The 15570-nt window shown below is 41.2% G+C and overlaps 1 protein-coding gene across 1 annotated transcript; it reads left to right on the top strand.

Moving 5' to 3' along the window:
• Nucleotides 1-1104: 1104 nt before the first annotated feature.
• Nucleotides 1105-6136, top strand: RPP25 (ribonuclease P/MRP subunit p25). The gene is made up of 2 exons (XM_073619021.1): nucleotides 1105-1628; nucleotides 2151-6136. Exon 2 carries the CDS (start codon nucleotides 2189-2191, stop codon nucleotides 2705-2707), a length of 519 nt encoding a protein of 172 aa, XP_073475122.1. The 5' UTR covers nucleotides 1105-1628; nucleotides 2151-2188; the 3' UTR covers nucleotides 2708-6136.
• The last annotated feature ends 9434 nt before the right edge of the window (nucleotides 6137-15570 follow it).

Here is a 15570-nt window from a genome sequence, read left to right as displayed (position 1 = left end):
CAGGTACAAAGCATCACAACATCTGTAAGGCTATCCAAATTAAAAAAAAAAAAAAAACACAAAAACAATAAAAAAGAAAAAACTAGGGCAAAACAAACTAAAACAAAACAGCTCGAGTTTATTGTGGGACGTTTACTCAGAAGTGTCCTTTGTCTACTCTTGGATGCGCAGCGGGGAAATTCCCAAACTCGAGCTATAACCATAATACCTCTAAGTGGTCTTATAATTGTAATAATCTATTCATCACTAATTGTGGTGGGGAAAGACGTGGGTTATCAAGCCAACTTTGCCAAATAAGGTGAAAATTGTTTACCGCTTTTCTATGGTAATAAGCCAATTGCTCTCTAAGTAGGAGAGAATTAACGTAGGCGATCCACTGCGCCCTAGAAGGTACAGTGGGTGCCAACCAAAATCAGGCAATCTGTTTTCTAGCTAGGTATAATAACCTGGACATCATAATATAAATGCCTTTTGGATACATTTCAGTATCAATTGTGCCCAACAAGCACACCAGAGGATCAAGAGGTTTAGGAGTTTGGGCTAGATCAGAAATAACCTGCGCAATCTCTGCCCAATATCAGGCAAAGACTCTTTGGTTTTACCAATTTCAGATAAGGCATGTGAGAACACAGAAGAATGAGAAGGATGATGATGACTTCAATGGTATTATCTTTGGAGGGACCATGCTTGGGCTCTCACAGCAGAGAGAGGGAAAGAGAGAGCCCTTAGCATAAGTCAGCTCAGAAATAAAAGTGTCTTGAGGCTCCATGACCCAGACCAAAACTTAATATGAACTGAGAAAACAGCAAAGTTTGTTTCTTGCATGGTAGACACATGTCCTTGGGTCCCACCACCACGTGTAGGTCAGAAACTTAGGTGACACATATACACTGTCCACAAACCTGCCAGACAATGCCTCACAGTGAATAAAGGCAATGCACATCCTATGTACATGTATAAAAAGGCTATAGAGAACAGTCAGTTAGCTGTGAAATGAAACAGTGGATTTAGGAACAAGCAGGTTCGGGAATGTAAAATAGGCAGACGGGGATGCTGAAAAGGAGGTAAGAGAGAAAATGCAACTTAGACAAGATGATTATAAAGCTCAGCTAAGCCTGTCTATAGGCTATGGGTATAATTACAGATAATAATCTCTCGGCTTTTCCATTCCACTAGCAAAGTGGTTGAATTGAAGTAACAGCCCTGGTGCTTCTTTCCTTTGCAGCCAGTGTTGAGAGAAGAGTATGGGTGAAAGAGGGAGGAGGAGGGCTTCTCACTAAGTGCATCTGACACAGCAGTGTGGCTCAGAGCAGCCAACGCAGGCACAGAACTGACAGGAGCTCTCACTCGCTGATAAGCCTAGCACACACCAGGATGGCCGCAATTCCGCTTCAGCTTTGTAGAAATAAAACTCTTCTTTACAGATAGGGCTTGATAAAAAGAGGCATTCGGGAGTCTTTATGGAGAAGGACAAGTTAAAAAATAGAAGACATCATCACTCTGAATCCTTGAATATCCCTGGGGCAACTTTTCCAAAAAGTGATTCTTCATCAATGTAGTCTCAATTCAATGGAGGATGTATTGTGAAGAGTGCTTGTCTCTGGGTCATTAAGACTCAAAAAAAATAAGTAAGTATTCATACAATCTGCTTATCATTGGTTTGATGCTCTGCAGCTCTAAGGCAGCTTGTTTATTGCGAAATTTCTTATTTTAGTAAATGCTCCATGCATACAATGTTTTCAGGTAGAGTTAGTTAATACATTATTAATGGATTCACATTATGTATTAAAAATCTGTTTAGCATTGCAAGAATAAAGTTCAATGTCTGTAATGTTCATGTATCAAATTCATCACAGTAATACTAACGCTTCATTCTTTTCTAGATTTTTCATGCAGTTATTTATATCCTATTCTACCACCTACTTAAAATTTACAATATCGTACCCAATGTGCCACAAGTACTCTTGTTTGATTATTATTATTATAATGCAATGCAAGTGATTACGGATATGTTGTAGAGTTCATATTCCCACTGAGCTGTTTAGCAGCTGTCATTTATCTTCTAGCTGAGCTGGCTATTTAGCCAAAAGGTGACCTCTTTGTTTTAAAACAGTTTATTTCAGCTCTGACTCATTTCATTTTGTCCTAAGGCTGAGACTTAAAAATACACCCTGCTTCCTTATCCACAATGGAGAATCTCCACCGGGTACGAGTTCTGGATGAAGATGATGGAAAACCTTTGCCGTTCAAGGATCTTCATCCACAGGTGTCACTCATGAGAGTAAAAGAAGGCAGTAAAATACGCAATTTGGTGGGATATGCCTTGCCATATATGAAGTCAGAGGACACAAAGCAGATTGTGTTTAGTGCCTATGGTCGGGCTGTTACTAAAGCCATTACCTGTGTAGAAATATTGAAAAGACAGTTAGGTGGACTTTACCAGATCACAAAAGTGCAGTACAAAAGCCTGCAGGAGGTATGGGAGCCAAAGGGACCCGAAATCAAGACTCCGACACCCAGTTTAACAGTTTACAAAAACTGTCCTTCTATTTATATACTTCTGTCCAAAGAACCCTTAGATCCGCAAGAAAATGGATATCAAGGCCCTCAGTCATTTCCAACTAGAGAACACAGAAAAAGAAGACATGAATCTTTGGTTTTACCAATTTCAGATAAACCATGTGAGGGCACAGAAGAAGAAGGATGATGATGACCTCCATGGTATTATCTCAGGAGGGACCATGGTGTAGACAGATTATAAGGCAATATCTATTAGGCAGCCTTCCATTATTCAGAGCTTTGACCTGCATAGCGAGGATTAACTAAGATCTAACGGTTTACTGATTACTGCAGCCAAACACACAATACATAAAAGCTTGAGTCATAAATTGTAGTGTTCATATCTCTCAAAACCAATCTCATGTTGGAGAGATGGCATCTAGATGTCATTCACTTTAATGTTCTGTCCTTGTTTTTGCCTTGTGACAATTTGTGTCCAACAGAAGAGTAATATTCCTGTAGATAATGTCCTTCTATATTACAGCTCACATATTGATTAGAGGTCTACAGTCTAATGGCATAAGCCAATGCTTAATATGTAACAATGCATATACTGTATATATATATATATATATATATATATATATATATATATATATAAAGTTCTATTTATGCATACATATTTTCACCTCAATCACTCCCATAGCAATGTTGGCTATGACCTGGGACCAATACTGCAAAAAGATTTTGGGCTACATTTACAAAAAGTTTAAGAACGCTCAAAGGATTATTTTGCTCATAACAACGGTCAATGTTCGAGCAAGATGAGGTGAAGGTGCTCATAAAATCTCATAAATAAATGTATTTCAGGTGAAAAAGCAAGAACATTTTATTAGCCATTGTTGTTACAATTACTTTGATATTACTGCTTGCTTGCCCTTGTTTGAAAAAAACAGTACTTTGCAAGTCTTCAACCCACTGATGAAAAAATACCTACCATTACAAAATAGCAAGGTGGGCCTCGACTCAAATGTTATTTCAAAGATATGTTACCAATCTTGCCCAGATGGATAGATAAAAAGAAAATGGAGTCCCCCCAGTGTTGGCCACATGACAAAATGCCTCGGGCTTTGGTAAAATGATCTCTGCTGAAGGGGAAAAATTACTTCGACAAATGCCTAGGCTTTTGGTCTAGTGACCAGCACTGTAGGCATCTTAGAGCAACATTTTCTTCAATAAAGGAATATCATTCTTTATTTATGCATCCAACAAAGTCTGTTAACATAGGCTATAGCTTTAAATTATATGTAAACTAACGCCCCTAAGCCTAGTACACACGGGCTGAATATCACAAGGCATCGGTTGGTTCAATAGAAACCGGCAGACATCTGGCCGACGTGTACAGCAGTCGGTCCGACAGAAGCTGGTCACTCGAGTGGTCTGGCAGGGGGGGGGCAGGTTTTTTTTTTTTTTCATTTAGCCCTGCTGCGTTGAACAGAAAAAAACCTACCAGTTTATTTATTTTTTAGGTACTTATATAGCGCCATCAATTTACGCAGCACTTTACATATACGTTCACATCAGTCCCTACCCTCAAGGAGCTTACAATCTGAGGTCCCTAACTCACATTCATACATACTAGGGACAATTTAGACAGGATCCGATTAACCTACCAGCATGTCTTTGGAGTGTGGGAGGAAACCCACGCAGGCACAGGGAGAACATGCAAACTCCAGGCAGGTAGTGTCATGGTTGGGATTTGAACCAGTGACCCTCTTACTGCTAGGCAAAAGTGCTATCCTCTACACCACTGTGCTGCCTGTACAAGGCTTTACCCTCACTTGCTTGCTTGGTTGGAGTTGTTTTCTTTCTGCAGACTTTTGTTTATTTAGTTTTGACCCATTCCTCCAGCCTGTAAGGGAATTCCTATTCTAGGGTGACAACCCAGACAGAGCCTATGCCTATAGAGGAGCAGCGTTGTCACCGATAGATAGAAAGTCCCTGGATGGCAGCTGGGTGCCTCTGCATTAGCAAGTGTGTGAAGTCAGCCTAGTGCTTGGCTTCTAGCTTCTGCTGTGTCCTTTGTAGGAGCTATGCTTGGTATACGCTTTTTTTAATAAATAACGTAACTTTATAAAAACACACAGAGCAGCACATTTTTTTTAATACAGTGTATTTATATGCATTGCTTTTAAAGGAATATTTATATTTTAGTGAACATTTCAGTATAGGTCTGATTTATTGTATTTAATGAAAAATATCTGCTTTGAGTACATTTTTTATGACACGCATTTACTTACATATTTTGCAGCTCTATGAAACGCTGAATCAATCACATAAAAACAGCAAATAGTCTAATGTTCCTACTTCCGTCATATACACATGCATTTACACAATAGAGCAAATTTGGATGGAAAGTTATTAAAGCGGACTTTAAGTCTTTTTTTTCAACTTTCCGTCTATTAAATCATCTGCCCTTGTTGTTTTAACTGTGGATAGTAAAACATTTTTTTTCTGCCAGTAAATACCTTATACAGCCCACTTGATTTGCCTAGGCTTATGACATCATGCACAGCTCTCTCTAACTCCCGTGAGATTTTTGTCAGGAAGGGAGGGGGGATGAGTCATAAGAGGGCCAATGAGAGCTGCAGAGCTGAAAGTGTGCCTCTGTGTGTCTGTGTAAATCCAGGAAGTGAACAGGCAACAGCTTCAGCTGCCCACAGTTAAAATGGCTGCAGCCAGACTCAGTGGAGGGAGATTTCTGCAGCATATTTAGCAAGTACAGAATCACAGTATATATGAAATAATATGCAAAGTGGTTGGAGAGAAGCTTCAGAATGGCAAAGATGTTTTTATTACAAATTATGTGAGCAGACTGCAGTTCCTCTTTAATACACCAATATTTTCTGAATTGCAAACCGAATGTGGAATTTGTTCTTGGCGGGGCATTAAAGCCATATTAAACCCAAAACCAAAAATGTAATATATTGCACCTTACCAATCATTAGATGTGTTGGTCTTCTTAGGACTTTTTTCCTCTGTTTTCACCTGGTGATCTGGCCAGTAAAACACCTCCTGTATTAGAGTGATCCCACTCTGGATGAAGGGGCACAGGGGACACAGCAGACTTAAATACACTAACAAATTGAAAGCAAACTCCAGCTAACACGTTATAATCAGTTACAGCAAACAGTTTTTGTTTCCTTTTTGGATAAAGGTTTTACATAAAAGCTGATCATTGTAGGCAGCCCTGTCATTGGTAATTGATTTGTCTCAGCCCTAAAAACGAATACATCCCGAAGCGAGCTTGTTCTTTTAAAAAGCAACACTTACTAACTGGATGACCAAATGAAAAGAGAAGAAAGAAGCAAGCCTAAAAAAGAAAATGAATGCAGACATCACATCTAAGAATAGGTAAGCTGCAATAACGAACAATAATGAACTTAGCAATACAAAGCCAGTTTCCCACTCACGTTTCCCTAATACTGCTTTACCAGCCATGTAATGTAATGGGTGACAGGAGAGGTTAGGGTGTTTACTCTTCCAGATACTACTCAGTGTTTCTTGTCAGCACAGTGTTAGTGGGCTTTACTCACCAAGTCAAATTATTAAAAAACAGACATTTTGCATAAAACACTACCAAAGGTCAAATAAATCAATAGTTTATGAGAATAAAATGGTATCAGCTGGCAACTGCTAAAAACAAACTAAATCCTATGCATGCTTGACCTTTTCTCAGTTGCTGAAAAGGTTTTATTCTTTTTCTTGGCTTAAAAGTACTTTTTAGTCTTCGATCATTACAACTGTGTAAGGAATTAGATGCTTGAGTTCACTAAAAGCCTGTGGCCTGCAGTACTTCATTACTGTAGCAGTGACTCCTAGCTCAGTGACAGAGCTGCTGTCACTGTTATTAATGACGGTGTCAGCTGGGCCCTGTCTCACAGATTTCCTCCACTAAACTTGCCCTCTGGCTACCGGCAACATTTACAGTTAACCCTATCAATTGTGCTTCCTATGTACAGCTATATTCCCAAATAACAAGGCGTCTGAGCACAGTAATGAGCTCATTATTTGCTTAAAGAAAAACTGGATCTTGGTCACAGAAAAGCAAAGTGACCATAAACCTCCATAGTAGAGACCTGCTTGTGGGCGGGGCCACCCGTTCGCACAAAAAGCACCCACTACTTTATGGTGCCCGCACAGCTCGCAGGGCTCACCTAGGTTCACTCAATGGCCATGAGTAGCAACCAGAGCCCTCGCAGATTTACACGTCTGCATGCCATCTGCACATGTGGTGTACCAGGGACATGGGGCCGAACTGTACCACTCACCACGCTCCTGGTCACTCTTCACATAAGCATGTCTTCGTGTCGGGTATACCAGATACTTCAGGCCTGAAGGTTTCTTGTGGTTCCAGCATAGCTTCTCTCTCTGCCTATCCACCACTGGCCCCTAGCTAGACCAGGTTTGCGACACTGTTGGATACACCAGAATTGAGTGGTGCTTCCAGAACTCAGCAGCAAGATTACTGGAGTCTACTTCAGACACGTGAAGCAGCCCAGAAGCTTGGTCCAACATAATTTTATTATAACAGTCACAGTTCCTATAAAGTAGTTAACATCTTCTCAGCCCTCCATACTCTACATCCTTCACTCAAGTATAAGAAGATTTTTTGGGGTTGATTTACTAAAGACTGTGCACTTCTGAAAGTGCAGTTGCACTCTGCAAGTGCAGTTGCTCCAAAGCTCAGTAAATGAGGAAGAGCTCTGCTGGTTTCCATCGTCCAATCATGTACAAGCAAAAATGCTGTTTTTTTATTTTCTTTGTATGTGATTGGTTGTTCTTTTGTAAAGTGAAGCTTTATCTCGTTTACTAAGCTCTGGGACAACTGCATTTGCAGAGTGCAACTGCACTTTCAAAAGTGCACAGTTTATTTGCCTTTAGTAAATCAACCCCTTTGAGTGTGGTAATGTACCTCTTGTGTCCAGCTTCAGGGGAGTCCCCTTCAGGGACAAGAAAGAACAAGGCTCAGTCCCTAGTGCTCTCTCCCATGGTTCATCTTCTTCCCATAGCCAGCAAGCAACTAACCCTCAGCTTAGCTCCACCCAAGTTTTTTTAGGAGACCCTGCCAGGTAGGAAATTAAATCACCCTCTTACCTGGAAGGATTTTAAAAGAACAGTACAATTAAAAGGGCCACAAGGTGGACCCGGCCTACATGCTGATGCCACAAAGTACTTTCAGGGCTTCTGCCCATGGTTCCCTCATACACTTAACAGACATCCCAACCTGCAGAAACTCATTTCAGGGAGGTGGGCGTGGCTTAAACTGTGCTACATATTGGGCGTGGCTTAAATGGGGTGTGGTTTAATAGAGTCTGAGATGACTTACAGCGGAGGGTGTGGAGGGTGGTGTCAGTAGGGCAGTGGACATTGTACGTAGTTTTTTATTTTTATTATTTTTTTTTTACAATTGTATTTTAAAATGATTTTACAATTTACTTTTTTATTTTTTGTTTTTCACAATGATTTGGGGTGGGGTAGTGGACAGTGTCAGTAGAGCAATGTGTCAGTAGTTTTTTGTTTTTATTATTTTCTCTATTTTTTACAATTTTGTTGTTTATTATTTTCTTTAAATCATTTTTTAAAATATTTTTCGTACTGCACCTTTCCTTTATCTCCACAGGGCAGCCTCCAGTGCAGTGTAGCTTTTTTTTTTAATTATCCAAACCTCCCAAGGTAGTTAAACAGAATTAGTGTAGTTTTATTAGAAACATCTGCCTATTCTACATTATGGAGAATAAATCACTGGAGTGTGACACCAACATTTGGCTTTGTAATGTCCTCTGATGTTAATCTGAATTAGGAATCTCTAGGCACTGGAGACCGTGATAGAGCTAAGAAGACAGTGGGGTTGATTTTTTTGAAAAGTGAAGGATGTTCACCAGCAAAGTGAATATTCAATTTTCAAAGTTCATAAGTTTTATTACTCAACACTTTAATACGCTATTATGTATAAGGCTCAGTTCAGATTGGAAACGGCCACGAATCGCACAGGAACACTGGGGGGTTGATTTACTAAAGGCAAAAAGACTGTGCACTTTGCAAAGTGCAGTTGCCTTTTGCAAGTGCAGTTGCTCTAGAGCTTAGTAAATGAGATAAGGCTTCACCAGGGCTTTTTTTCAGCTGGAACTTGGTGGAACTCAGTTCCACCACCTCTGGCTCACCCTCTGCTCCCTGCTCGCCACTATTACTTGTAAACATTGAAGTCCGGCTTCTGTGTTTACGAGGGACAGCTTGTCTCTCAATTTCTCCCACAGATCTGATCTCCTGAGTGGACAAGGAAGATGCAGGTGCAGAGCAGATCCCAACTCTCCCACTGGATCATCTCCCTACAAGTGAGAGAGGAGCCCCCTACAAGGTGTGGGGAGGTACTAGAGCCAACAGGGTGTTTCAGTTTAATACAGCAACACAAGTAAGTTATGTGGAAAATGGAGGAGCTTTTAAGGAGGGAGGGAGAAGCTGGGGGCAGTGGAAGGGGGTTGCCTGCAGAGGTCAGATCTGAAGAGGGGGGAAAGTGAGATGTGGATGGGGGATGCAGAGGTAAGCAGCTGCAGAAGAAGGCTAAACTCTGCACTCTGTGTGTAGTGCACCCCTTAACTTTGCACTGTGTGTAGTGCACCCCTGAACTCTGCACACTGTATGCAGCGCACTTCTGAACTCTGCACTATGTAGATAGCGCAACTGCAAACTCTGAACATAGTACACCCTGGAACTCTGCACTCTGTGTGTTGTGCACTCTGGACTTTGCACTGTGTGTAGTGCACCCTTGAACTCTGCACTCTGTATATGTAGCACATCCTGGAACTCTGCACTCTGTGTTTAACATTCCCCTCCCCCCGAACTCTGCCCTCCTGGTATTTAATGCCCCTTTAAGACGCTTGCACTGTTAGTGAAATTTGACCACACCCACTATTTGATGCAGTTTGGAGGGTGTGTGTGGGGGGAAGGTTGGTTTTGGGGGGGTCGTGGTTGAGTTCCTGCACCTATTTTCTGAGAAAAAAAGCCCTGGGCTTCACCTTGCAAAGAGTACCCAATCACATGCAAGGAAAATAAAAAAAACAGAATTTTGAACATTTGAACATGATTGGATGGTGGACGTCAGCAGAGCTTCTACTCATTTACTAAGCTCTGGAGCAACTGTTCTTGCAGAGTGCAGCTGCACTTTGGGAAGTGCACAGTCTTTTTCCCTTTAGTAAATCAACCCCCATGGAACTGTAACTCGGCTCCAGTGCCCCCATAGGAAGCTGCTGGCTGTGGGGGCACTCTATAGGAGGGAGGGGCCAGGAGCAGCAAAGAGGGACCTGATAAGAGGAGGATCCGGGCTGCTCTGTACAAAACCAACTGCACAGAGGAGGTAAGTGTAACATGTTTGAAAAAAAATAACAAACGAGACTTTGCAATTACTTTAAGTGTAATAAAGTGGTTAACCGCTTCAGGACCAGCCGCCGCAATTATACTGCGGCAGGTTGGCTCCCCTGCGCGAAACCATGTAGCTGTACGTTGGTTCGTGGGGTCCGGATAGCAGGCGCCCGCGCGCGCGCTGCATAGCGGGGGTGCCGATGATTGCAGCCGATGGTCTCAATGACCGCCAGCTACGAGCGATCGTGACCAGGAGACACAGAACAGGGACGAGTGTGTGTAAACACACACTCGTCCCTGTTCTGTTCTGACAGGAGTGACAGATCGTGTGTTCCTATTGGCTAGGAACCACAATCTGTCACTTCCTGTAGTTAGTCCCTCCCCCTTCAGTTAGAATCACGCAGCAGGGAACACAGTTAACCCCTTCACCGCCCCCAAGTGTTAACCCCTTCACTGCCAGTTAAATTTTTACAGTAATCAATGCATTTTTAATCACACTGATCGCTGTATTAATGCCAATGGTTCCAAAAATGTGTCAAAATGTGTCCGCCATAATGTCGCAGTCACGATAAAAATTGCAGATCGTGGCCATTACTAGTAAAAAAAAAATAAAAAAATAAAAATGCAATCAATCTATCCCCTATTTTGTAGACGCTACAACTTTTGCGCAAACCAATCAATATACGCTTTTTGCGATTTTTTTTTACCAAAAATATGTAGAAGAATACATATCGGCCTAAACTGAGAAAAAATTGTGTTTTTTTCAAAATTGTCGCTCTTTTTTTGTTTATAGCGCAAAAAATAAAAACCGCAGAGGCGATCAAATACCACCAAAAGAAAGCTCTATTTGTGGGAAAAAAAGGACGTCAATTTTTCTATATGCAATTGTTAATTTAAAGTACAGTATAACTAAACGCAAAACCTTTTATTTTAGTTTTGGATAGAGTGGACAGTGATTAGAATCCCTGTCAGTTTTTATTGCTGTCTGTATCCCCATTAGGGAGATTCACCTTTAGTTGTCCTGTTTACTATTATCATTGAAAGTAAAGGTAAAATAAAATTAGGGCTGTTACTGATTAAAATTTTCGTGTTCGATTAATCTTTTTTTTAATTTAATTGATTAATCAACTAATTTCGATTATTTATATTGCACATACAGATCCAACTACTTTTAGCTGATTTAGCACCGTTGTTATGGCAACGGCCAAAGCCAGACATAGCGGGGCATGGCTAGGACGTCACACGTCATAAACTCAGCCTAATCTCAGCCTTACCGTGCCCATAATTGCAGCCTCACCGTGCCCATGATTGCAGCCTTACCATGCCCATAATGCAGTCTCACCGTGCCCATAATCTCAGACTTACCGTGCCCATAATCGCAGCCTCACCATTCCCATAATGCAGTCTCACCGTGCCCATAATCGCAGCCTCACCGTGCCAATAATCACAGACTCACCGTGCCCATAATACTGTCTCACCGTGCCCATAATCGCAGCCTCGCCATGCCTATAATCGCAGCCTCACTGTGCCCATAATGCTGTCTCACCGTGACCATAATCGCAGCCTCGCCGTGCCTATAATGGTAGCCTCACCGTGCCCATAATGCAGTCTCATCGTGCCCATAATCGCAGCCCCACTGTAGTCAGTGCCTGTGCTTGGATTACACAGTCTGCGGGCATCTCCCGCTGTGTGTGAAAACTTTGGCAGCGCTGTGAGAAAAGTCCCGCCCTCCTCCTAGATCAGCTCGTGTGATAGACAGAACACTGCGTCTATCACACGAGCTGATCTAGGAGGAGCGCGGCCAAAGTTTTCACACTCAGCTGCGAGACACACAGCGGGAGATGCCCACAGACTGTGTATGACATATAGTGGAGGAGGAGGGAGCGGAGCGCTGCGCTGCAGCCACAGCTTGGCCCAAAGCGGCCCCAGGGCAGGGAGCCTACGATCAAAAAAATTTTGATTGATCAAAAAATTAACAATTAATCGAGGAATTCATTGTTAATTTCCGCAGCCCTAAATAAAATCCCAAATTTTGAGTTGTCCCCAGAAAAGTAATAGAGGGGAAATCTTCCAATGGTTACACTAATTCTGGTGACCTGGGGGGGCCCCAAGAGATTCCCATAATTTGCAGGGATTTCCTCTCACTTCCTGTTTTGGGACAGGAAGTGAAGGTAAATCTCCCTATTGGGACGAAGAGGGCAAAAATAAACCTTACAGGGGTTATAACCCTGCCTTACTTTATCCAAAATGAAAAAAAGTTTTGCCTATAGTTCTACTTTAAAGCTGTGTTAACATTCTTGCTTGGAATGATAAAGAACAATAGAAGGGCTGAAATGATGACCTTCCCTGATTTCTCCAGTGCTGGTCACTCAACCAAAAGCCTAGGCATCTGATTACATGATCTCTGTTTAAAGAGGACCTCAGCAGTCATTTGGTTAATGCTTCCTTTCAACAGAAATCATATGACAAAATGTTTAGGCTTTTGGTTTCACAATCAGTACTGGGGGAGCCTGAAGCCATGTTTTTTTTCAAAAATGTAGGCATTTCGGACTTTCTAGTATTCTATCTTTATCCACCCAACAAAGACTGTTAAAGTGTCCCGGTCATGAAAGAAGTATGGAGGCTTACATGGCTGGCCTTCTTCTGGAAATGCTTGTTGCCTAGCTTTGCCTGGCATCAAGTCTTTGAGTCACAGAACTGGAAAATGCGTGCTGTAAATCAGTATCAGAAAAGTGTCACAAATAGTTATCTGTTTGCTTGTTCAAGGTCAGTGACTCAGGAAACATTAAACCAATGTGTCGGCACAAAAGCAAAGCAACTACCATTTTCAACTTGCATTCACACCCGAGCAGAGTGTATTGTGAGTGTAGTGAGTTGTGGTGTATAGTGATTTTTAAGCCTTTTTTCTGGTGTTTTTCGGGTGTATTGCATGCGTTACAGACGATTTTACCTTTTTTTTCATGTGCATCAAGCTTTTCTACTGCTCTGTTGAATATTTTATAATAAGGTTAGGATAAGGCTGGATATAGGAACGCTAAGATGGTCAGCAACTCTATTGCCTCCAGTGAGTGTAGAGCAGTGTTTCCCAACCTTTTTTCAGTCAAAACACCCTTTAAAATTATGCACAATCTCAAGGTACCCCCTTCTAAAATGTAAAAAACTAAACTAATAGTTTAAGATAATGCAGCAACATCTACACACACGTAGGAGACCCAACAACAGAGGTGATTTATTCTTCCAAAACAAATAAACCTTTGCACACTGGTACTGACTAGCATTCCAATGTTTCTTTCTCTCACTCAGCTAACGTGACCCCAGTGCTGTCGGAGAAGGATAGGGGAGGGCAAACAAGGATGATCTGCAGGCACCCAACGTCCTGTAATACACATATATATATATATATATATATATATATATATATATATATATATATATATATATATATATATACATATACATATAGATAGATAGATAGATAGATAGATAGATAGATAGATAGATAGATAGATAGATAGATAGATAGATAGATAGATAGATAGATAGATAGATAGATAGATAGATAGATTTTTATATATAAAAACTGAAATATCACATGGTCCTAAGTATTCAGACCCTTTGCTCAGTATTTAGTAGAAGCACCCTTTTGATCTAATACAGCCATGAGTCTTTTTGGGAAAGATGCAACAAGTTTTTCACACCTGGATTTGGGGATCCTCTGCCATTCCTACTTGCAGATCCTCTCCAGTTCTGTCAGGTTGGATAGTAAACGTTGGTGGACAGCCATTTTTAGGTCTCTCCAGAGATGTTCAATTGGGTTTAAGTCAGGGCTCTGGCTGGGCCATTCAAGAACAGTCACGGAGTTGTTGTGAAGCCACTCCTTCGTTATTTTAGCTGTGTGCTTAGGGTCATTGTCTTGTTGGAAGGTAAACCTTCGGCCCAGTCTGAGGTTTTGAGCACTCTGGAGAAGGTTTTTGTCCAGGATATCCCTGTACTTGGCCGCATTCATCTTTCCCTCGATTGCATCCAGTCCTCCTGCCCCTGCAGCTGAAAAACACCCCCAGAGCATGATGCTGCCACCACCATGCTTCACTGTTGGGACTATATTGGACAGGTGATGAGCAGTGCCTGGTTTTCTCCACACATACCGCTTAGAATTAAGGCCAAAAAGTTTTATCTTGGTCTCATCAGACCAAAGAATCTTATTTCTCACCATCTTGGAGTCCTTCGGGTGTTTTTTAGCAAACTCCATGCGGGCTTTCATGTGTCTTGCACTGAGGAGAGGCTTCCGTCGGGCCACTCTACCATAAAGCCCCGACTGGTGGAGGGGTGCAGTGATGGTTGACTTTCTACAATTTTCTCCCATCTCCCAACTGCATCTCTGGAGCTCAGCCACAGTGATCTTTGGGTTCTTCTTTACCTCTCTCACTAAACGTCTTCCATTTAAGAAATATGGAGGCCACTGTGCTCTTAGGAACCTTAAGTGCAGCAGAAATTTTTTGTAACCTTGGCCAGATCTGTGCCTTGCCACAATTCTGTCTCTGAGCTCTTCAGGCAGTTCCTTTGTGTGGCTTTCCTAATCAAGTCCAATCAGTATAATCAAACACAGCTGGACCTAAATGAAGGTGTAGAACCATCACAAGGATGATCAGAAGAAATGGACAGCACCTGAGTTAAATATATGAGTGTCACGGCAAAGGGTCTGAATACTTAGGACCAGGTGATATTTCAGTTTTTCTTTTTTTCATAAATCTGCAAAAATGTCAACACTTCTTTGTTTTTCTGTCAATATGGGGTGCTGTGTGTACATTAATGAGGAAAAAAAATGAACTTCAATGATTTTAGCAAATGGCTGCAATATAACAAAGAGTGAAAAACTTAAGGGGGTCTGAATACTTTCCGTCCCCACTTTATTTTTTTAAATATGAGAATTTACTATCCTGTGCCACCAACGGTACCCACTGACTGAAGTACTGTTAAATCCAATGACTCAGATAAAAGAAAAAGGTTTTTTTTCTGTAAATATAACAGGAGGGACTTTACATTCTATCATGTTTTCCTTTTCTATTTTCCTAAAATAAATCTTTCTGATTTTATTTCCTGCCTAACATAAAACTATGGGTTGTGCATTTCTCAGGAAACACAGATAAGAGATTACTAGAAAAGGATGAGCTTTCCGATTATTAGACCAGAAGACAATCGCTTATTGGAAAATGCTTCCCAGTTCACAGCTGCAATAGAGAGATAGGGGGATAGAGGTTTTAATCCAAGTCCTGATCAGCCCCCATGTTTTATTGTGCGCCAAGCCCCGGAGGACAATGCAGCTATACAATACCTCACTGTCTTTGAAGAATGAAGATAGCAGTAGCTGCATAATTCAGGTTATACTGGAATTCCGTTAGGTCCTGCAATAATTATGGACCGGATGCTTCAGGATTAAATTAAGCTTCTAATTTACCAATAGACTGTGCCCTCTGATATACTATAGTCAAAATTTAATGCAGAGGAATTGCCTATGTGTATGCTATTTCTGTGTTAGTGATGTTTTTCTTGTGTAGTATGTTTTAATTATGTAGTGATAACACATTTTTCTTTTGGATGTACCATAATTATCTAAATAAATAAAAATGTATAAATAAATACAGTTAGAAATAT

This window comes from Aquarana catesbeiana, linkage group LG03 (assembly GCF_042186555.1).
Source record: "Aquarana catesbeiana isolate 2022-GZ linkage group LG03, ASM4218655v1, whole genome shotgun sequence".
Taxonomy (NCBI): Eukaryota; Metazoa; Chordata; class Amphibia; order Anura; family Ranidae; genus Aquarana; species Aquarana catesbeiana.
The sequence above is the reverse complement of the archived record's forward strand: the minus strand, read 5'-3'. Positions and strand labels throughout refer to the sequence as shown.